Source organism: Caretta caretta, chromosome 3 (genome assembly GCF_965140235.1).
Source record: "Caretta caretta isolate rCarCar2 chromosome 3, rCarCar1.hap1, whole genome shotgun sequence".
NCBI classification, from domain to species: domain Eukaryota; kingdom Metazoa; phylum Chordata; order Testudines; family Cheloniidae; genus Caretta; species Caretta caretta.
Genome location: NC_134208.1, coordinates 207931574 through 207955533, shown reverse-complemented (window position 1 = coordinate 207955533; position 23960 = coordinate 207931574). Strand labels below are relative to the sequence as shown.

The window sequence follows — 23960 nt, the reverse complement described above, 5'->3', positions numbered from 1 at the left end:
AAATGTACCTTAGTTGTTCAAAGACAATCATATAATCGTTTACATCTTCCATTAATTTAGTATCACCATTTTTCCCAGTCTCCCAGTGGAAGGAATGACTAATGATTCTTAGCATTTCATTCCCCCATAAAGGAGAATGCTTACTGAATAACACGTAAGTCATACACCAAACTCCATTGTCCTTATCTTATTAAAAATGTGTTCTTTAACTTTTTAGATAATGTTGGTAGGTTTTTGTTTGGGTTTTTTTTTTTGTAAAAAGAGAGAATTAAGTATTTTGGGATTTTTCTAAACATCCAAATAAAACAGTCTAAGCTAATCAGCCTGCAGGTATTTTGTAAATTATTGTTGCATATCTGCAATTTTCCCTCTCCCCTTGTTCTGCGATTTCTTGCACTCTGTCTGTGGTTGTCTGAGGGGCATAATCACTATTGTTATTTAGCACCCATGCAATGAAGAGAAATATATCCTGATTAGCTATTGTAATCCCTCTGCAGTAACTGGCTACTGGATTCAATATTTTAAATGGTCTGCCAGAAACAAAACTGGCTGTCTCAAAATCTCACTCTCTGTGGCAGAGAAAGAAAAATCCATTGGACTCATTCCCCCTTTCCTACTTACTTCCATTGGATCTTAAGAATAATGTTCATATTTATGTTTTCCACTGAGGACAATCTCAAGAACCTTCCTTCCCAATTCACTTTTGAAATGTAATGTAAACAAAAATTGTGGTTATTCTAGGGAGAAGAGTCTTGTTGACTTATAATGAAAGAAAAGGAGTGGGGGAATTTAAACTGTACATTGGTCTCTTTATAGGACATAAGGGCTGGGATATGTAAATTGCTAGTCTGCGGAATGAAAGAGAGGGGCTTGCAGAGCCTGGAGTGGGATGCTTGTGTTGCCAGCAGGCAGCAACCTGTAATTTTGGGCGAGTTTCCCCCAGGGAGCACAGACAAGGCTCCCTCGTGCTATAAGAAGGCAGTAGTGATTCACCCTGTACCCCTTGGTAAACCCCGAAGTGTCATAACGGTACAGTGACCAATACAAGAATACTAACCTCCAAACAAACAAGCAAACTAGATATCAGAAAACCCCTAATAATTAGGAAGGGTACTAGCTTAGTAAGGCAGGGCACTCTCCAGGATCCAGTGACCAAAAGCTGCACTCCTAGAGGACTCTGCATTCCCTTACAGTGTTAATGAAGGCGTGGAGATTTCCTGACATGATGGACAGTCTCTTCTCTGCCCACAATATAGCTACTAACCAAGTAGTGAGTGCACTTATTCCTCTATGGGGAGCCTTTTGGAAATGAATACAGGATTCCTTAATAGCGGCTATGACCTATGGGGAAACAGTGGCATTTAAACTGGTTGCAGAAAAATAGGATGGACCACATACAAAACAAAGGATCTTTGCATTATGAAAAAGCGTTGTTCCATTTGGGCAATATTTTATGGCTCTAATGTCATCTAGGGAATACTAATTCACTTCCTTTGGGCAGGATGTGTTCAGACAGAAGGGAAGGAAATTTCCTAAGGAATGATTTGGGAACAGTTCTAAGAACTGCTTATCTGTGAAAAACAGGAGGAAGGGTTCTTTACACAAGAGATCTCCCTAATCATTAATTCTTTGAACAAGGTGGTTAGCAGTGAGGAACATCGATTTAATAGAAAGAGAACAGAAGGCAGCTTTTGCCAGAGGCTTGAAAGGAGATTTGTTGAGAGCATTCAGAATGAAATTTAGGTTCCATTCTGCTAACTGGTTCTGACTGGAGGTTGACAGCATTTAGCACACTGGAAAAAGTCAAGTGATGTCAGAATGCAGGATGAGGTTGTCATCATTAGTCAGGATCTGAGAGTTGGTATGTGACATTCATGGGTGTTATAACTCAGTTCTCTGATACAGCCCTCTAACGAAAACTCCAAAAGGAAGGAGAGGTGTGCTTGAAGGAGAGGGACACTTCCAGTATAGCACCCACTAAAGAAACAGCCAATTGCTCCAATATGCTTGATTTGTAGAGTTCTCCTTGGATGTAAGCAAAACGTCAATCAGATGAGAAGAGAAGCCAAAGGTTTGGAGAATTATTTTGTTAGCATCCAGGCCTGAAGTTTCTAAAATGACAAGTGATTTTGGGTGCCCAATTTGAAACACGTACGAGGGACCTGATATTCGGAATGTGCTGAGTACGCTTGCTTTCTGACAATCATGTGTTTCGATGGGCACCCAGTGCTGAAACACCAAAAAATCACTAATCATTTTTTAAAAAAGTAGATCTCAAGCTACTACACACACATTGTGTGGGTCCAGGGGCAGAACTGGATCCTGATGGAGAAGGGTCCTTGTTTGAGGGAGTTGCCCTGGTTCTGATATGGACAGGCTGAAGACAACTAGGGAAACAAGGCCTTATGGGACAGTGACAGGGCATGAGGATGAATTTGGCCCTTTGGCAAATACATATGCATTTCTTTGGCAGAAAAGGGAATGGAGGAAAGGCATGTGTTTAGGGGCTGACCAGTTGAAGAAAAAGCATCCACCCTCTCAATGTGAAGATCCCTGTGTCTAGATCAAGACAGACCCAAAGTTTGTTTAGGTATGAAGCAAACATGTCTCTTTGTGGAAGGCACTACAATACCACCATCTTGTTAGTTTGGCATCTGCCATGGGAGATGGTGGCTCTACTAGTCAGTTTTTTTGGGCGCTGAAATTTCCCTAGATATAGCTGAGAAGTCAACCACTGAACCTTTTCTATCTCCCAGAAGATCCAGATGGCTGTGTCAGAGACAAGTTTCATTTTTCCCCTGTCCATTTTTACCAATGGCCACAGTTCAAATGTCAAACATCTTAAATATAATCTGTGTAGTGATGGGGGAAGTGGCTGCTCAATGGCTAGATCCAGTGCCCAGAGTGCCACAGAGAGTGATGGTGATCTGAAATTCCAACTTGGACTATAGTCCCTGTCATCATCTATGTGCCCCATGTAGGCTCTCCAACCTTTGACGCTTGTTTTGGTTATGATCCTGAAGATTCGTGGGTTTGCCAAAGGCTTGTCCCTCATCAGATATATGTTCCACAGTGGAATAATTTCTGGACCCAAGTGAAATGGGAAGTCAAAGCCTCTTGATGAGGGAGGACTCTTCAATCCCACTTCATGAAGGCTTGAAGAAACCATATACTGTCCAGTGAACAGTGTCTGCAGCAGCTGTGACTAACAGATCTAGAGGAGGGAGAGCCTGATTAGCATGGTCTCATACAGAAGACAAGAGAACAACTTCCTTCAGTTTCTGGGCTTTCCAGAAGAACAACCTTGGTTGGTGAGAAAACAAACAAAACCAAACCTCAAAAATGAATGAGATCCTGTGACTGAGTCAGAGCACTTTTCTTGGTTTCACAATGAGCCTGTGGAATTGCAGAATGGAGAGTGCCTGATGCAGATACAGTTGAGATGTCTGGAAAGTGTTCACAGCCTAGAAAACCCCCTCCTATTTAAAACTAACATTATTTCCTTCTTTCTTCACTGTAGCAAATCACTATTGTCCCAAGTTTAAAACCATGGGGCAGAGGAGATGCCAAAGGGGAGGTCTGGTCAGGATACATGGTGTAAGTGCATCTTAGATGGTATCTTAGGCCAGATTACACTCAGTGGGCTAGAGGGCAACACATGGAGCAGCTACTGTAATGGGCTTATGCCAACTGTGAGGGGCTGCAGGAATCCCTTTGGGAATGACCATGGAAAGATCTGCTGGAGCTGCACTCATGAGGACAGCAGGAACAGTCTGCATGCAGCGGAGACGAAAGTGGCAGAAAAAAAGTGAGAAAATGGAGTCAGTAGCTGAAAGAAAAGCGGAGCTGAAGTGCAGGACAATGCTGCTGGAGGCAGAGAAACTGGAGCTGTAGTCCCAAGAAAGTTGTTAAAGGACATGTGTGTGTTAAGGAGAAAATCTACATAGGACTGCCTCCAAAACTGGAGTCAGCACAGCTTAAGTTATCAGTAGCTATGTATTGGCAGATACAGTTTCTGAGAAGCTGATGTAAAAAGCCATCGTTTTGTTCCATATTTATTACTCCTCAACGGATTTCCACATGAAATGCTTCGTTTACAAACCAAACCAAGACTTGGGTTTAGTTGGTAGCACAGCATGTTCCACCTAGTACAGAGTCTGAAAAAATGAAACGGTGCTCTCGCTACTTTGCACATAACTAGCAACCATCACTAACAGATACAGCAATCTCTGGCCATTTGATGACCCAGAAGCAGAACAGAGTAAAGCTTGCAGGCTTGATTTTCACACTGCATTGCTAAAGCAGAGAACGGTTGGAAAAGAGAACAGGTACAGTATGGGCAGTACCAAATGCCAAGAGAATCACATTTTTGACCTAGCTCTTTGAATGTTTGTGGTTTTGTCAGTATGAACGTTAATGTTTGTATTCATTCTATACTGTAATTAGATTTTGGATATTAAAACATTAAAAACATACACATTTTCTAATCTTTCAAATGAATGTTTAAAGGAACTGTCAAACAAAAAATGCTAAGAAATCTCTCCTAGACAGTGAGAAAAGTTAAAGGCATTACAGTTAATGCATAATACTGACCTACTTTATATATATTTTCCCTCCATTACTTAGAAATATTCATACAACTTAATCCTTAGACTGAAAAACTGTTCTACAGAAGCAAAAGTACAGCAACTGAACAAAACTTTAGCTTTGAAAAACAAAAATAAAGACACAAAACCAACGCTGACAAAGAAAATCAGAAGGTGAAAAATACCAGATTAGATCTTGCAGTGTAGTACATTTCTTCTGAACTGTCCAAAAAATCGTTACTGTTGGGCTGTTTGTTAGACAGAGACCAAGAAACTCAGGTTATTTACTTTGAGACTGAAAGCCAGATATACACAAAGGGAAATTGTCTTGCCAACACAATTTTGTTAATGCAAATGCAAAGTTACACCATATTAAACAGCTTCTGACAAAACTTACATTTCATATTACATCATAATTAATTTAGTATAAAGATTAAACATTACTTAACAGACAAAAAGCAAAAAGAGCTGAAGAACTACCTTAATAAACTGGAATTAGCAATTATCAATTTATTCCCATCTCTCAATACCCCCCATTCCAGGATTTTTTTTGTCACCAGTTGGAATACTGGAGATTAAGGAAAACTTCTACCCTCAATCTCTCTTCCTACAAGGCCTTTCATCAAAATGTGTCTTAGAATGAACAGGACTTCTTTTGCAGCCAGTTAGAACTCTGACTTCAATTGACCGGAATGATCTAAATTTAATGATACAATCCTCCTTTCCTCCACAATCCTCTCATCCTCTTACAAGGAACCATTCTCTAGCTTCCAAGAATCAACCTGGCTTTTCCACTGTGCAGTATATTAATGAATCAGTCATTAAAACCATTCGTATTTAATTTAATAAAAGCAGGTACCTGTAAAGTACTGGAACTACTTAAGTGTAAATGCTTTTTCCAGATTACCGTTACATTTCTATGTACTTCAGAGTAACCCCATAAATATCAAAATAACGGTTTTGTTTCACTTGTACACATTTTTTCTTCATCTATGGTCAGACTGAACATGCGCTCAAATAATTTTGTAGGGTATTATAGGAGAGCTGCTGCCATGCCCTCAAGAATAAGGTGCTCAAAAATCTTTTAAAGGAAAAATATCTGAAGATGTCCTAAATAAAGAAATTCCTTTATCTTTAGAGCAAAGTACAGTCCTTCATGCTTCCCATTATTAGGCAGGCAATTAAGCACTCCCTTTCTCTCCTCAGAAATATCCAAATAAACAGTTCTAGCCCCTCCTCATGGGCAGGGAGATAAACACAGGGGTTTAGGTGGTTGTTGTCTGTCTTTTTGACAGAGTCAAAACAGAGTTCTGGTTCTCCCTTCTAGCAAGGCAACCTTTTGTGTTGGTTTTCCCTATCAGCAGGATTAATCCTTTCTTGTAGCCAGAGAGACAACTAAGATTCCAAAGTGCAATACTCCTGTGTGTTTCAACTCAATGTGGAGCAAACTTCAACTCCTCCCTTCCAAGAACATCTGCCAAAGAAACGCTCCCTATGGCTGTGCCCTGAGCCCCAGAAGAAAAAACTTTCCCCTCAGAAACACTGTTGTCCTTAAAGCTGTCCAGCTGGGTGACGGGGGGGGGGGGGGGGGGGGGGAGACGACACACCCAGTCACAGGAATTTTAAAATCTAAAAAGGGCTGCTTTTTTTCCTGGTTAATTTTAAGCTCCATTTTCTTCTTTAAAACCTATTTTGTGATTGTCATGCCACATATTCAAGCACTTCTCAAAGAACAAAAAGAACACAAGTGAGAAAATATTTAAAGGCATGTAGAAATAAAGATTGTGCTAATCATAATATTTTCCACAGTGTATATTATAGTGAGGCAGGCTACAGAAAAAGGGGAGTAAGAGTACTGACATTGTAAGGTGATTTTGGTAAGACCCACTCTTAACATATTTTTCTTGCCAGTTTTAGAATCGCTGGTCCTCTGTTTAATTTTATTTTTATATATAATATGCTCTAATCAGCACAGCAATAAGTGATGTGATTATGCAACTACATACATGGGTATATAATTTCTCTGAAGTTGTTGCATAAATTCTTGTTTATGTTAGATAAGCTACTCCTCTCTGTCCTGTTGGATACTACAGGCTGCAATCTGCCTGCCCAAGCCAGCTGCTGTGGAAGGGTGTGCGCGCACCAACTCACATCGCTAAAGCCAGCTGGCTCTTTTCCAGGGGAAAGGGTGAAGGGAGGGGAGGAAGGAGGTGCTCTTGTAGCGCACTGAAGGAGAAGTATGCTAGCTCTGCTCTTGCATGGCTCCTACTCCAAAGGAATGCAGCTCCAGGCACGCTCCCTTTCTGAGAACCAGGGGGAGGAGCTCCTTAATAAAATTGCTTGGGGGGAGAGAGAAGGGACTGTGTCACAAGTCAACCTTTTCTCTCATTTGCAGGATGCAAAATGTGAGGCACAAAACCCATGCAACATGTTACTCACAAACTCATGATGTGGCTCTGTCTCCTTCCTTAATGGAGGATTGAACTTTATTTGACCAACTATAGAGGGGAAAAAAATAAAGTCAAGATATGGTTCGCTTACGGTAAGAAAGGATTCAGTTTCTAGTAGCAGTTGCCCACTAACTAAGCTTAAATCAGTTTTATGCGTATATTATACTTCCATTGATCTGTATTTATGACACACATACATGCCCTTAGTGCCATGAGCTCAGAGCCCTCTAGAAAGCAGCAAACTCTGGGGGCTGCACATCCTTGCTTGTATTCAGAGCTATGCAAGGGATTGCCCTTAGGTCCTTCTCATCCACCCATGAGAAGGATCACAAAAAGGATTCAGAAGCAGCATGGTAGGGGAACATAACTCTGTAAGGCAACTTACTCGTAACTTTAGTTACAGGTGAGTAAATCTTTTCTGTGAGTTGCTTTTTCAGATCCGTACTGTTGAGAGATTTAACTAGCAGTAAAAATCCCTGTTGAAGGGTTGAGGAGTACTAATTAAATTTTCCACTGCTCTTCCACAAGAGACATTTGCCATTGTACCAAAAGTTGGATACAATGTTCTTGAAGTTCAAGAATTCCAATGTTACTATTAGTTTATGGATCCCAAGATACAAAACCCAAAATTTAAACTGCATTTTTTTTGGAGAAGGAGAAGTCCTGCCTTCTGATTTAACCTCTCGTCAGACTCTCCCTCCACCAAGTTGTGTGTGATCATTTTAGTTTGAAAATAAAACTGAAGATCTTAAAACAATAGTTGAATGAGAAATGTCAGTGTTATGCTCATGGTTTTCTTAACAGTGGTTTCTTTACCATCACCATAAGGTTTCAGGGGGCTTTCACTCCAACTTTAAAATGGAACATTTTCTGAGTAGCTAGCCCAAAAGTTCAATACCAGCAATATTCAAAGTAAAGTACCAAGTTGCAATGCATAGCAGTATTATGATGGCATTTTGCTCAGTCCTAGGGTGAAGACAGAATTTTGCATCACCCTCTGGAAACCCACTCTAAAGGGTAGCATGAAGTGGCATTGAAAGTCTTTGAGAGGAACCTATGTCAAGCCCTATTTCACTAGGCTGCAGTAGTAGAGGGAGTTGAAGCAGTGCTGGAAAACAAAATGGTACGGACCTCTATATATTTTAAGAGTATATATATTTAATCACACTGTTTTGTATAATCTGTTCCTATGTTCACAATAAGTGAAATTGCGTATAAATTCACTCCGTGTTGCCTCTTAAAAAAAGAAGAATATTCTTAGTTATGGTAGATAGACAAAAGCTCAGTTTAAGTTAAAAGCTAATTTCAAGTTATAACCTTTAATATTCTTAATTTAATGAAGTATACACATGCTTACAGTTTATTTCAGAGCGTGTTTTTTCTTCTCTCACATTTCTACTTGTTGAATGAATTCTATGAGGAACAAGGGGCTAGAAAAGAAAAAAAAAAAGCATTACCAACAAAAGTATACCTTCTATTATGTGAAGATACAGTTGTCCTGTTATATGTATTTTACTCATCTCCTTTGAAGATTTTTAAATATATGATACAAGCAAAGTCTAAAAACGATATAAAGAGCATGTTTTGCATTTTAAAAGACACACCACTGCATTAGACTGCTATCCGTGCACTAACAATATATATTTCCATTATATCTATACAGTTTGTGCCAGTCTAGCTGAGTGTGTAATGGTTTTATAGCTGTTACATATGTCATTCTGAATTTAAAAGGGACAGTGGTAGGTCTGTATTTATCCTAACTTGTCTGATACCTTCTTATACTTGCAAAATCTAAATACCTGAATGATTTTTTCAAGATAAATAGGACACCAACTAAAGCATCAATCTAGTCCGCCAGTCAAAGTTTGGCTCCTGAGCCTGGTGTCAAGCGCCTCAAGCTACAGGAACTGCAATGGCAACATAGACAACCACTGGTAAGGAGAAGTACACATAAATGGCATTAACAGGATCATTAGGGACCTGCAGCCAGCCCTCCTCAGATGAAAAAACAGATAGGGCTTTCAGAGGGGAGAATAGGCATATTTAAAAAATATATCAGGTTATAGTTATGATGAAACTACAGAAGCCAAGAAATACAGTAAGACAACAGCTCGAGTAGCCTAGGGGTATGTCAATCAAATGTTCCCACCCCTTTGCCCCTGAGGTCCCGCCCGCCTGTCACCTTAAGGCCTTCTCCCATGGTTATTACTTCCAGGGTCGAGATTGACATATGACTGAAAACAAGTGGCATATGACCCCTCTGCGAACTCCCCGCATTACCCTCTCCTAATCAGACTGGGTTTCAGTCCAATAGGACCTCCCTGACAGCAGGTTTGACCAATCAGGGCGCATTTCAGGTCAGGGTGATCCATCTAGAAGAGGGTCATATGACATCTCTAACACCACCTCTCACTGCCCTCTACCAATCAGAATGGTTTTCACTCCCATAGGCCCTCTTGGAAGGGAAACATATGACGGTACAGGCCAGAACCCTCAATCTCTAGAGCTCAACATTTAGCCAGGTGGCAACCCCATACTTAGACCCACTGCTGTGAGAGAGGCCATCTTGATTTAGGAGCGTGTTTTTCAGGAATCGTGGAAATGCTGAGGGGAAACCTTGTCGCCATTACCCCCATGAGAATTACAGAATTCATTTTAGCTCCGAGTCACTTGGTCACCCGAGAAGAAAGCACTACATCAGTGACAGTTCTGAGGAGGTGCGAACTGCCGAGGGGAGCCCTTTGGCCCAGCTGTTGATGGTTATGCCAGAATCTGACTCCAAGATCGAAGCGCTTGTGAGGCAGGCTAACAAGCACAATGGCCATCCAGTGTCGTCCCTCCCTACCCCCCCACCACAATGGAGGAAGGCGACCGTAGCTTGCTGGAGTCAGACGAGGTGAATGGAGAAGACATTTAACTAGACTATAAAAAGTGATCATTGAGGATGGGGTGTAATGGGCTAGGAATCAACCTGGGGTTGAGTAAATCTAAAAACTGCAGACTGACAGCTGTTTGTGTTTTTTTTTCCTGAAAGTCTTTCAATGCCTTTCTAGAGGACCAGAGGCCCCGGACAGCACTGCATCATAGAGACACGGTGAATCAAGCCCAGCTTGTTTTTGCTCAACGCCAAGACAAGAGGAAACCGAGCAGGCAGAGGATTACAGCTATATGGATTGAAGAAGGCCCTTGGCATAGAGCTGAGCCAGTGCCATGTCTTGAGCATAAAAATGTTATGCAGTCTATTGTACACATTTCTGTTTGTGCTATCCTTAATCATGGTCTTTGATAGAAGCTTTCTGACGATTGTGAGGACTGTGTTATAGACAACGTAGGCCAGCAGTATCATGACTGCGTGACTTGGACTTCAGAGGATAGAAGCTACAAGCTCCATGCCCTGTGTACTGACCTGTGTTTGGAAAGCCTATTAAATGCTTTTATGGCCATAGGTTATGCAATGCAATGTCTGTGCTTAACCCAAGAAAATTTAGCACAAGGGATGACCTTGGTAAATGCCATGCAAAGCGCTCGAGATCCTAACAGTGTTTAAAGAAAATTACCATATTGAAGGATACCCACTTAGTGCATTATATTGACTGCCTGACCGACACAAAAAGTTACAGAACCCCACTTAGTAAAATGATAAGTCTAAAAGGACTAAATTAGAGAACGGTAAGGGGACAACCATGCGATATAAATAGAATAAAACTTGGTACCTGTAAATAAAAATGTCTATTAAAAATTGTGACTAAAAGTGTTTCTGTTACAAGGTCTGTGTGGCAGTTAAATAAGATGAAAGTTTTGATGGGGCATTTCTGTTTTCAAGGGTTGTACGTCTTTTAAATAAAAATAGATTCAAAGAACCCAGCTATTGTGTCTTTAAGAAAAGATACCTATTTACAGCAAAAAGCTGAAATGCATGTAGCAGCGTTCAGGAGAAATAAAACAAAAACATGTTTCAAATAAACCAAAAAAGCTCCTATACTCTTGTTTGAGACATGTGTACATACGTACAACTGAGCTGACTCAACATCACTGAATTATATTGGTTTAACCACAACCTACTGAAAAAATGAGGTTGTGTGGAACTATTGCCTTCAGATGTAATCACTAAGGTTAAAATTCTGTCCCTGACTTCTACTAAAAATACCCGTGACAGGTCACAGGCAACAAACAAATATTCACAGAAGCCCAGCTGTTTCAGCAGCCTGGGGGCTACTGCTTCATCATCCCTGAGACTGACCACAGGTCAGCTGTTCTGGCAGCCCTGCGGCTGGCTGGGGAGTGCTCCTCCAGCAGCCTGGAGCTGAACACCAGGTCAGCTGTTCCGTTGACCCCAGGGCTGGCAGCTGCTCCAGCCTTGCCCCAGAAGTAATCCTGGAGATCCCGGAAAGTCATGGAATCTGTGACCTTCATGACAGAATCATATCCTTCGTAATCACACATCCATGTTTCCTTAATGCTCCATCAGGGTTAAAGATACTAGGTCCTGTTGGGGCTGGAAAAAAGTAATTAGGCTGACAGGCATTCATCCATGGAAAGGGAGGTGGTGCGCTCTGATTAATATTAAATTAAACAAAAGGAAGTATTTGAGGAGGGGTGCATAATTATTAAATACATACATAAGGAATTTCAGAGCTGTAGTGATCAAATCAATCTGCTAACTACAGACTGTTTGAAACGGTTAGGTTGGCATAAAAAAAGAGCTTGTTTGGAGACTTCTTATAACAAACCATCTTTCAAAAATTATTACTGCTGTACTGAAGCACAAAGTTTTGCTTGTTTTATAAATCTGAAAATATATATTATATAATCTTACTCTTTGTATATGCTGTCTTTACTAAATGATACATCTTTATTTCAGTGTGGCAAAAAAAAAAAAGAAAAGAAAAAACCTATGAAATCTGGCATTTTGAAGAAAAATCTGACAAACTCTTTTCCAAGTACATAAAATTACATTTCTGTCAAACAAGAGAGACTTCAGGGTATCTCAGCTGCTGCACAAACAAAATAAATAATGATTTCTAAAAGAAGGTGTGCCTTTATGCCAACGTAAGATTATGCTGCACCCCACAAAGCACCAATTACTAAACTGTTTTTAAATTCTCGGGGGGGGGGGGGGAATTAGGCAAAAACAAACCTACCCAATGCCAACATCATGAGACGCTTGACGAACTCTTTCAGTACCTATTTTCTCCCAATTACGAGGTTTCATCCTCCCAAGTTTATCAATGATGAAACAGCTTGCATGTCTTGGAAGCATACAAAAGAACACTGTGTGGTCTCTGGCAATACCAACATCTTTAGGGCTTATTTCACCACCACTTATGGCCACTTAGAACTATATAACCTGCTAGAGGAGGTGCCTGTACCATGACACTGAGTCGGTGATATTTGTGAAAAGGGAGGAAGACTGGAACCTCCCTCCAGCGGATTATTTAAGGGACCTCACAAGCAAGATCCTGCCAGATCAACACATCACAGAGTTTGTGTCAGTAAGTCCAAAATCGTATGGGTACAAGCTGTCAGGAGGGAAGGCCTACATGAAAGTCAAAGAGATTACCCTCAACACAGCAAACTGTGATAAGATCAACGTTGACAATTTGACAGATCTAGTCCTAGATTATAGCACAGACCTAGGGAAGTATAACCCAAAGAAGATACAAGTGCAGCAGTCCTCTACTGTAAGGAACACAAATCAGTAGCAAACAAGGGACAAAGATCCTTAAGAAAATGCAGACAGTCACAACATGAGGGTCATCAGAGAAAGGTTTAAAACTGGCACTACAGGTTTTGAAAATGGATACATGGTGGAAACATCCTTTTTTTGGTCATTCTTACAGGGCCTAGAAACTATTAGAAAAGTCACTTTATAAAAAATGTGTTGGATAACACGCAGCCAATATTTGTTATGTCTGAGACTAATGTGTAGTGTTACAGTTGTGGGCAATCTCAGTATAAAGAACTGCTTTGTAAATAACCTTTACAATTTTGTGGAGGGGCCTAATGCTTTTAAGGATTACCAGTTGTTTCCTACCAATAAAGTAAATAAGATTATTGTAGACTATTAGATTAATTTTGCTTGTGAAAAAGTGATGAAATTCAGAAAGCCTTTACCAGCTATGTGCATTACAGGAATGTGTACATTATGTATATAGTTCAAAACTTATTTTGTCAGGGGAAAAAAAAAAGTTGCACAATTAACCTAAACACAAAGTACATGATTCTGTTAAAAAACCCCAGGGATAAATTACAAATTATTATGCTTCCTCTGCAAATGTGCGCTAGCAAGGCAAAATTCTTTCTAGAAGCTATTGAGGATGCTACCAAAAGAACTTATGGCTATCTGATGGGGGATTTAAATACTTCTACACCAGAGGTTTATAGATTAAGAACTAGGATTTTCTGTTCAGACTGGCCCACAGTTTATAGTTTGAAAAGAACAACAGCTGGGTATAAAAATAAATTAATTTTTGGTAGGTCCTTTTTAACAGCCGAGGCTGCCAACTGCAAGCACATCTGACTATGTGAAGAGAAACCTGGGGGGGGGGGGAGAGAGAGAGAGAAGCATCTGGTGAAGCAGTCAGGGTGGGGGAGGAGAGGGTAATCGACCTCTTAAGTTTTGCTACCCCTCTGATAACAGGACTTTTGACTAATCAATAACAGAGTATGCAGGGGGAAAAAAATGCACTAATTGAAGCAATTGAGGGTTTTCCCTCCAGAGGAGTAAAATATCAGAACAACTGTAGCTCACTTATGGGATTACTGAAATGAAGGCTATTCTTCAAAGGACCAATTTAGTTGAATATGAAATAGTTAAATCTGCTTGCCCAGTGTCAAAGATCTGATGTGTGTGTAAGTATGTTAATTTTGCTCTGGATTCACTATTTCATTTTAGTTAGTCTTCTGTAAACTGTCATCACATTCTAGTGAAGAGCTGCTTACTGATCTTCAATCTCCACATTTCCTTTTGAAGACATCAGCAGCTCTGCAACCATGTCTACTGTGAACATTTCACTTAGAAAGTGTTATTCTCCTTTCTCTTCTCCCCCCTCCTCCCCCATGCTTCACATAAGATCTAAGTAATGCTGCATTCGTGTCCCTTATGACATTTAGTGCACTCCCCTTTACAGGCTGGACACACTGGCTAAGAATGGTGTATTTTTTTTTCTGCATCTTCCACGAGTAGTTTCCCATTCTTTGTAGACTGTCTCCAAATCTTCTGCTTGCGTTTTGTGCTTTTTGCGAAGTGTCACTACAAGTTTGTATTCTTGGGTTCACCTTTGATTTTATCTGTGAGTTTTTCAGACTTCCTAAAAAACTGTACATCAGAGAGTTTCTTCACTATGTCATTTAGATCTGGAGGTTAGGTTGGATGTATTCAAGTAGGTCACTTGCCATAATAAATATGAATCAGCTTACTTTGTATTCTCACTTTCCACACAACAATGCAAAATTGCTTGTCAAAGCCTCTCCATTTTGACCATGCTGATTTATCAGCAAAGGGAAAAACCTTCTGGAGGGATGATTATAGAAAATATTAGCTTCATTGCTCTTGAAGAAACTTATTTCTTTTACAATCTACTACTTTTTATCCTGCTCCTTCCGTACCTTTAAGGCATCTTCTCCGGTAGCGATGCCTCCCATCCTTTTCTGTGGGTCTGGGACACCCTGCTGAAGCTGTTCCGGTGTGTTGCCCACAGCCCAGTTTCTTGAGAGTGTCTCTTCTCTATGTTCCTTTCTGAGGAAAATATATTTTTCTCTGGCCTCTCCTTTGGGTAGGAGTTTTTCTTGCCCTCCAGCCTTCTTAGGGCATTTAGTCTCTCTCCCTCCCCCCGCAACTGCCAAGTTTAGCCCTGACATCAGAACCAGGGCTGTTACAGTGCTTGAGGATAAGGAAAATAAACTTTCCCTGCTCATGGTAGTGGAATTTCATTGATTCTTTTTCCTTTATTTTTTCCTCTCTCTAGAGATAGGGTACCGCCATTGCTGTCACCATATTGCATGTAGTGGGACAACAAGAACTAGCAGCACACTCGGCAGCAGAGGTTAGTAGTAAGCCAAAAGTGACACCGAAGAGTGAGCCCTTCTTTAAGGGTTAAAGAGCCCTCCAGCACAATTATAATCCCTGTGGAATGAAATGGCTCCAGTAAAGGAAAATTTGACATCAATCACTTCAAGGGCCCGAGAAGAGACTTCAAAATGAGGAAGGTGCAAATCATACGAGAGATCCTTCCACTGGCAAATGGCAAAAGGAGACTGCACATCAATTATTCAGTCCAACTGCTAAGGAACCAGGGACAACCGCATAGGGAGAGCAACTCTTAGGACCGTTCCTTCCTAATTTCCTGCTACAATTTTAAAGGAACTGTATACGCATACTCACATCCTCCCCCTCTTTTTTCCTGTACAAACAGTATTTAACAAGAATTAAACTACAAATCAGAAATGCAGACAAGTCACTGGTTTCACTATCTGTCCATATGTGGTTATTTTTTGGTCTTGATGAGGGGGTTTCCCCCACCATAATCCTTTGGATTATGAAAACCCAAATGTTAGAGACTCCAGTCCAGTAGGCTTAGCATTCAACAGATCATCTCCTTTAGCAAAGATGCAGTGAGACCCCTTCCACCAGGTGCTGCTCTCCCTTGTTGTTTTGTTTATTGTTTTTCGATTGTAAGATCTTCAGTGTAAAAATAGGGTCTATATTTCTATATTTCTTCTGTGAATTGCCTGCATACTGTCTGGTACTATAAAAATCAGTAAGAACATTACATTTATGTACTGCTTACTCTCACCCCTTGTCCTTCTGTCTGTGTACAGCATTTTATTTCCCAAGCTCTTAAGAGCCTACATACTATTGCATAGTGCTCAGCACGTTGTGGGCATTATCAGAAAACAAACAAATAATATAACATTGGCTTGTTTCAAGTTCCAATGAGATGTGTTAGTCTACTGTCATCTTCAAGTTTTATTTCTTATCACATCTTACTAACTTTTGTCTAACAAGCAGTCTATGAAGTCAAAACTGAATAAATTTTGGAATTCAATAGTTTAGCCTGGTTGCACCCTGAAAGATCATTTCCATTTGCAGACATTTTGAGAGTTAGTTTTTCACAAAAGAAATCAAATACAAATATACAGGAACACAATTACAGTATCTCAGGACTCCATACTCATGAACCTGAATATCTATTAACAAAAGAATACAAGTAGGTTTTATAAACAATTTCTACACTTGTACCTCTATGGGTTTAGGGGATTATTAATTATTATTATCATCATTTTATAGTGCCATATATGACCTGGTCCTTGTTTAAACAATAATTAAGAACCTAAAATATCACAATTAGATATTCTGAACTTATCATTTCACCCTTGCTTTCTGCTTCTTTAGGTTTTCCTTCCCAATTGTAACAAATTCTGATATTTACTGCACTTGTAACAAAATGCCATACTCTGGTTACACAGAGATTAAAATGACCTTTTAAAAGCTTTTGAGATCTCAGAATAGACGTTATAGTAAATGCTTTTAGATCTATAAGTGCCATACATTTTAAAAAAAACATTTACTAGCAAAACCCATTTACTTTTATGGTTAGCATGTATTCTTACCTCAGGATCATCATCATCAAAATCATGGTACGTGGAATGATCAGGATTATTCATTTTATCCAATAATTCAATAGCAAGGGTTCGATTTAAGGGCTGTGTAACAAAAGGATGCTAAAAGACAAAGACAAGGGAAAAGAGGAATATTACATTAAAACTTCAACCCGCTAAGTTTAAAGGTACTTTTAGCTCAGAACTACTTCAGAAAATACAAACAAAAATCATACCTGTAGTAATTTTTCAGCTGTAGGTCTCTTCTTAGGATTTTTTGTAAGTGCCATTTTCACAAAGTGATGAAAATTATTTGACCTGCAAAATGAAATAGTGAACATTAGAATTCAGTAGTTTAGTGAAATGCATGATTAGTATAATATAAGAAAGCAAAATATGCTTACCATTTCATTTTGTCTTTTAGCTTGGGAGGCTGAAAGTTGCTTTTCGTCATTAAAAAGAGTGCTCTGAAAACCGATAACATTTTTGTGATTAACCATTACTTTACAAATTTTTATTTTTGGCTGCAATAAAAAAAATCCATCAACCCAGAAAAGGTGAGATGAGGGAATTTGTTTATGCAAAATGCAGCCATTACAAATTTTCATGTGTACATTTTGAAAACCTGCAGATAATACTACTGGCAATAACTCCTCATATTATAAACATGTCTAGCCAACTATTTAAAAAATTTTATTCACAGCCTGCCATAAACAGATTTTATTTACCAACCTCATGGGATGCAAGTCAAACATAGGAGGCTGAAGTTCTGCAAGTTCTATAGCAGTTATTCCAACAGCCCAAAGATCACACAGTTGGTTATAGCCACCCTTCCTTTCAACTGCAGCAACCTCTGGAGCCATCCTAAAATATATATGTATTTAAGAGAAAAGACATTTCTCTGTTAGTTGTGGAGAGAGATAAATCTAACTCAAAAACTTTTCAGTGTGAGTCAGTGTTTTATTATTCATTTTTCTAGAGCACATTGTATACACAACCTTTTATTTAATTTGACTTATTTGTAAGCATTTGAAATCCTGTGATCTACTGAGCTTCAATGGTATTTCAGGTTTTTTTCCACTTTGTCCATTCCACTCTATGGCATTAGTGTTGTGGCATTCACTCACTCAACCGAGAAGAGCTGGCTGCAAGTCATTCCAAAATCAGTTAACACTCTTGAGTCAGACGAACTGCAACAGTGAGGTGCAATTTTCTGTCTATATCCTCCCAGGGCTGAGTATATGCCTCCCAAATACCCCAAAGTCTGGCAGCAAATGGACAAAACCAGCTAGTGTTGGCTTCTTAGCCATAGCACAAGTGAGCTACCACTGGCCTACTAAACTAGCCCTACATTTTATGATTAAACTGGAGTACAATCTAACTATAAAAAAAGTTTAAAAACGCCACCCTGGAAAGTGATAAATTGAAGGTTAGGAGAATTCTATAGGAAAATGCATCTAACTTTTTCACTCCTTGAGTCACCAGACCTGGGGTTATTCCCAGCTCTGCACATATGTCCTGTGAGACACTTAACCACTTTGTGTCTCAATTTCCTCATCTGTAAAATGGAAATAATTATCTACTCCACTGGGGTGCTGAGAGACTTCATTAAAATTCGCAAGTACTTTGAGATGCTCAGATGCAAAAGTACTACACACAATTGATATTCATAAACAGACACACCCAATACATTTTAAAATTATTGACTAACTAATGTAATGTGAAAACACCTGTTCTGGTTTGTTACAGACACGGTTACATGTTATAGCCATATCAGGCTATGAACTCAATCCAAGCATGGCTGGGTCTCATTAATATGGAAGACCACCAAGAAAAACCCCCAGCTGGAGTAGGAGTTCAGTAGATGATACTCTTCCCTCCCAATCAGTAATGAATCAATGCCCCAGAACAGTGGTAGGTGACCCTATGTAGCAAGAGAAAAATGAAAACTGCTCTAAACACAGATATCCTTACCATTTGTGATCAAGAAAGGTATGTTTCTTGCATAGCTGTGTTATTAAGCTTGGTGACTTGAACATGTTCCAATATGGATAATTACTGTCTGCTTACCTAAATTTCTTCTTCCATCTCAATTGAGTACATTCGTCTATGTTCCCTGTCCTAAATCACTGTGCAACTTCACTCGAGGTAGTTAAAGAGACTGTCGTATATCTTAAATTTGTAAAGCATTTTGTAATCTTTTTAGGAACATGGGTACTAAGTGTGAGGTCTTACGTTATTACAAAACTCGTACAAAAAGCACTAAGTTTGCTAGTTTGGCTACAAGGGGATGAGATGAATGTGTGTCTCTTTTCCTCCCATTATTTTTCTCTTTACTACCTTAAAAGCGATTCTCAGAATTAAAAGGTTAATCAAAATAGAAAAATCACTTGAACATTTAGTTGCAGACCTGTGTACTGTTACACATCATCTTGTATGACGCATACATTCAGCTGGGTCCTGAACAAGCAAGGAATCTGGTCAGCAGTTACGCCTGGCTCCCACTAGAGACCACTGTGGGACACACTGAACAGACAGCCACTCCGTCTCTCTGATTGTTCTCTAATCCCCCTGCCCTTTTCCAAGCCATTTGGAGCAGGGAAGGTTATGTTTGTTGCATTAGTGCCCCAAAGGCAAGAAAAGCAAAGGGCTACTGCTAGAAGGAAGAGACCACTGAGAAACAGGAGTTAACGGAGGAATAGGAGATGGTGTGGGGAGCAAAAGCTAATGTGGACATGGAAGGCAAGTACCAAAAGGAGCTAGTACTACCCTATAGCAACTTCCTCTACTCCCACCCAGCAACTATACCCTCTCCCCATTAAAACCCCCTGGTTATCTTTAACCCCACCCTACCCCCCAAGCCTTCCTCTCCCTTCCATCTCTTCAAACGGGTACAAGGAATGAAGTCTTACTTGCCCATACCTGCTCCCACTGCTCAATGGAGCCCTCCAAAGTAAAACTGGTGTCTTACCAGCATTAAATCCACACAATATTTTCAAAAGTGATGTTCATGATTATATGTAAATTATTTACAATTATGCAAGTCAACCTGAAATATTACTTAAGGACACTGACAAAACTTGGCAGCTACATAGTGGTTTGTGTTAGAGACCAATATGATCAGCTTTACTGTCACCCAGGCACCTCAGCCAGGAAACAGAGCCACAATCCATTTAGGCAATCATGAGTGGAAGGTGGTTTGTACTACCGTGAAAGGAAGGTGGGTCCATGTGACGCTATATATTAAAAATATAGCCCACACTATGGAAGAGTTTGAACACCTAGTTCATGGGCATATTTCAAGAATACAAATCTGAATGGAGAGACTTGTGCTAATATATACATATTTGTACATCATGTTTTCACACAAAGGATCTCAAAATACTTTTCAAAGCAGCACAGAACAGAGAAATAATGTTTTACAGTAAATATACACAACTCTCTTAAAGGCAGCCAGGGAAAGTCATTTCCAGTACATAGATGGAGTAAAAGAAAAAGCTGAAATTTAAAAATGATAAATATGCAAGTAAATATACTTGTAGGCTGAGAAAAGAATAAAAGGGTGTGAAGTACTAGTGGAAGGGAAAGTTGAGTGGGATTTAATTTAATAGACTAAAGCAAATAGGAAGGTTTTTAAAACAAGATTTGAAGAGCATGTGGCTGAGAAGAGCATTCCAGACATAGTAAGCACATCTGTTGACACAAACAAGTGAAAAAACTCCTCCCAACTGTGAAGAGTTCCAGGAAAGGCATGTCAGTGAAAAGAAACATTTGAAACCTAAATGGGTGGGTAGAAAAAATATTTGCAAGATCAGAATTAAAGGGGTGAAACTCCAGGGAGAACTTTAAAATTAGATTCAATGACTGATATTAGTCAATGGTGATGACGTATATAGCTGATACAACTGTTTTTCAGAGCATCACAGTACTCTGGCCACAACATTCTGGTGTTTAGTTAAGTTTAATATTTGGTATAAGTTGTTAAAAAAAATAAAATAGACGAGCAATAAGCTGAGACTCTCAAAATGCTTAGTCTAACCAGGAAATTAAGTACAGAAATGTCTTTTTATACAAATTATTATTTTTGGTATTGTAAAAGTTACTATTACATTGACAATCAAGTAAAACAATTACCAATATGGAGTGCCAATGAAAGATTTCCTTTTGGCAATTGTAGCTGTTATCTGTGCAGATACTCCAAAATCAGCTATAAAAAATGAAGATAATTAATTAATGAAGTAATGATCAAAAGCAAGTAATTAAATATCAACAGGAGAGTTAAGCTTCTTTGTAGTAAGAACTTCTAAATATCTAGGGACACAGAAGCTAATGAGGTTTTTATAGGATCCATCATAAATTTCCATAGAATCACCTTCTCCCAGCCATCCTGCCAAACACACACCACAAGAAACATGATGAAGGAACTGCAGTGTAGAAGTCCTAACAGACACAAATATGTATATGTTCCCATGTTAGAGTACACCTATGAATTTTATACCATCTGTCCATGTAATAAACCCTTTAAAAATCCTCTGAACAAAGTTATTTCCATTCGCTCCACTCTGCTGAGAGCACACGCTATATCGCTACTTGGGAAACTTTTGTAAAGAACTGAGACACGTCTTCATACGAGACGTGTAATACGACATATATTAATGCTGATCATAAATGTTTATTTTGTTAATGTAAAACATGACCAGAAATATTAATATTGATAATGTTTTAAAATAATCTTTGTCACTACAAAAATAGAAGGGCAGTCAAAGGCAGTTGTAACTGACCAAGGATATTAACACTTCTTGAACACCACAACATGGTTAAGGTTAAGAAAGTCTTCTGGAAAAGTAATCAACATCAGTTTAAAAATAAAACAGATTTAAACTACAAATGAAGACATTAACAAAACACCTAACCCCTAATACTGTGCTTGAATAAAATGAATTATAAAATGTGACTAAGTGTGAATCGGTTTCTTTTACAATGATATTTTTCTCTTCATTCGTTTTTAAAACAAAAGTGTTCTTTCCCTTCCTGGTTGCTAACCTATTCTGACTGGGAAATCATATCACCCATGTTAAAGTTAAAATAAATTAAAAAGAAATAAGTATTGAGAGTTCTCATTTTCTACTCTTGCAATACATAGAAGGCAGTTAATATGATCAATAATATGTTTTATTAGTTAACATTTTTCCTATAATTCTGAGTAACTGTATAAACTTAATTTGAAATGTAATGCAATATATTCCTGTACCTATGAAAAATATTTAATTTTTTTAAATAGATTCTGGTAAGTATATTCATAAGGATTTTCTGATATACGCTTTTAGATTCATATATTTATGCAGCCTTTGGAGGTAGTTTTCATATTTCTGAGACTTGACAGGTGCATTTATTAAAATGAAATTTATTAAAGGATTTAATTTTTAGCCCACCTTTTCAATGTCAGACTAATTCACTATGGGAGTATGTCTTTCAACTGATTTCCAAAGCTATAGTCTGATTAGCCAGTTGTGCACACTTATGCACCAATTCAACCACAACTGAGACCTCATCAATGAAAAGAATAGTCCTAATAATACCCCCCTCACTGAAGTTTACCAGTATTATATAACATTTTGGCATTCTTGGATGAGAATTCAAAAAAGTTTTTATAATCTGCAGTATTTTTTAGTATTTTGTGCAGTATAATCTGATACAGATTTCTGAAGTACTTACCTAATTTTACATGGCCATTATCTGTTAAAAGAATATTTGCTCCCTTAAAAGAGAGAAAAAGAATTCAATTAAAAGGTGTAGCTTTTTTTTTAACATTATGCTTCTTTATGCTCTGGAATATAAACCCTAGCATCAAATATTACCTATATTCTATATTTTATTTAATTTATTTCAATTTACTAAGAGAACACCTACCTGTATGTTCTAGAGGCCCTTGATATAATTTAAAAATAAATCACAAATACCACTATAGGTGCAACAGTACAATTTATTATAAATCCCGCTCAGTAAAACCAGCAACTAAAAAAAGTCAAATCCCCTGTCTCTCCAAATAATCTCCCACCCTTACTTAACTCTGGAGACCTAACTGTAACACAGTTACAAAGTTTGAACTTCATCTGAAACCATTATTTCTATAATAAAGTGATGCAAAACTGGGCTCTCAAATACCACAGCAGCAAGGAGAGACAAATTAAGATATAAAGGCAAAGAAAATATGTATGTTTTGAGATAAAATTGAGAGCAGAGGACAAACCACGAAAGACTAAGTGTTTGAAGAATCTGAAATTTTATTAACAGAATATTTGTAAAAGTGAAATGACAACAACATTAGGTTATGGGACCCCCATGTTCACAAATACTCTGTAAATTTTATTGTAGCCGTAAATGTCTATGCAACTCAGATTCCCATTAGTTATGAAATCCTCTCCCAAACAGCAGAATTAGTTTTGTGACCATTTGCCTCTATTGATTAAATCTTACTTTCCCTTCTCTATCTACACTCATTAATAGGCAAGTTATAAAGATCCAACAGGAAAGCAGATTTATATTTCCAAAAGAAAAACAGTTTTGTCCCATTTTGAGATCCTCACTCGTAATCTGATGGACCTGCCTTGATATTAAAATGCCTAGGAAAACAGTGATTTTGCTTGTGCTGGATTTGGAAAGTACACTGTTGTGAGGCTACATGCAGTGTATTTGGATTTAACAACCAGAACATATGCTCAAAATGGATCCTTCACGCCAGATTCCATTATAATTACCTGTTACAAAGGATATGAAACAAGCTTAAGCTGAATAAAGAGGCTGGCTAAGGGTAGAACTCAGTTAAGGGAGAAGCTGGCTAAGGCAGAGCTAAACAGGAAGGAGGTGATAAACTGATTTAGCGGCAGATGTTAGCACCACAGACAAGTTGGTGTGTGAAAAAGCCAAGTAGATTTTCCAAAGTACAGCTTGTTTTTCTGATTACCAGTTTTTATACAAAAGGACAAAGCAGGCCCTCAGTACACCCATGCAACCCAATAGCTTTGAAAAGCTTTGTGCAAGTGTAACTGATAGACCTTGTGACTGGAACATAGTACATAATTCTGTGGCTAATCACAAGTAGTACTACAATCCAGTTGTGCTCCTAAATACAAATGATCTGATCTTCACAATTGCTGAGTTCCCATATATCCCACTGAGATAAATGGGAGCTAGTCACAATTTTGAAAACCAGGTCACTTGCACTAAGGCACCTAGGTCTCACAAGTTTGCCTATATATTTTGCCAATATCACAAGGATTTAAAGTCAATTTTCAAATAAATGTTTAAAATTCAAGATTTAAAA

At 38.7% G+C, this 23960-nt stretch overlaps 1 protein-coding gene across 4 annotated transcripts in view; it reads right to left on the bottom strand.

Moving 5' to 3' along the window:
* MAP4K3 (mitogen-activated protein kinase kinase kinase kinase 3) overlaps window positions 1-23960 on the bottom strand; it is a 134894-nt gene that overhangs the window by 70022 nt on the left and 40912 nt on the right. For 2 of the 4 annotated variants that reach the window (XM_048842403.2, XM_048842404.2), the window contains exons 7-15: window positions 22352-22394; window positions 20771-20843; window positions 17369-17500; window positions 17041-17103; window positions 16873-16954; window positions 16649-16759; window positions 8394-8466; window positions 7026-7084; window positions 4772-4834 (exon numbers count right to left, since the gene is read on the bottom strand). In XM_048842403.2, the coding sequence (XP_048698360.2) occupies window positions 4772-4834; window positions 7026-7084; window positions 8394-8466; window positions 16649-16759; window positions 16873-16954; window positions 17041-17103; window positions 17369-17500; window positions 20771-20843; window positions 22352-22394 (699 nt within the window). The remainder of the gene's footprint in view (window positions 1-4771; window positions 4835-7025; window positions 7085-8393; window positions 8467-16648; window positions 16760-16872; window positions 16955-17040; window positions 17104-17368; window positions 17501-20770; window positions 20844-22351; window positions 22395-23960) is intronic. The other 2 variants (XM_048842405.2, XM_048842407.2) reach the window with 1 other exon arrangement.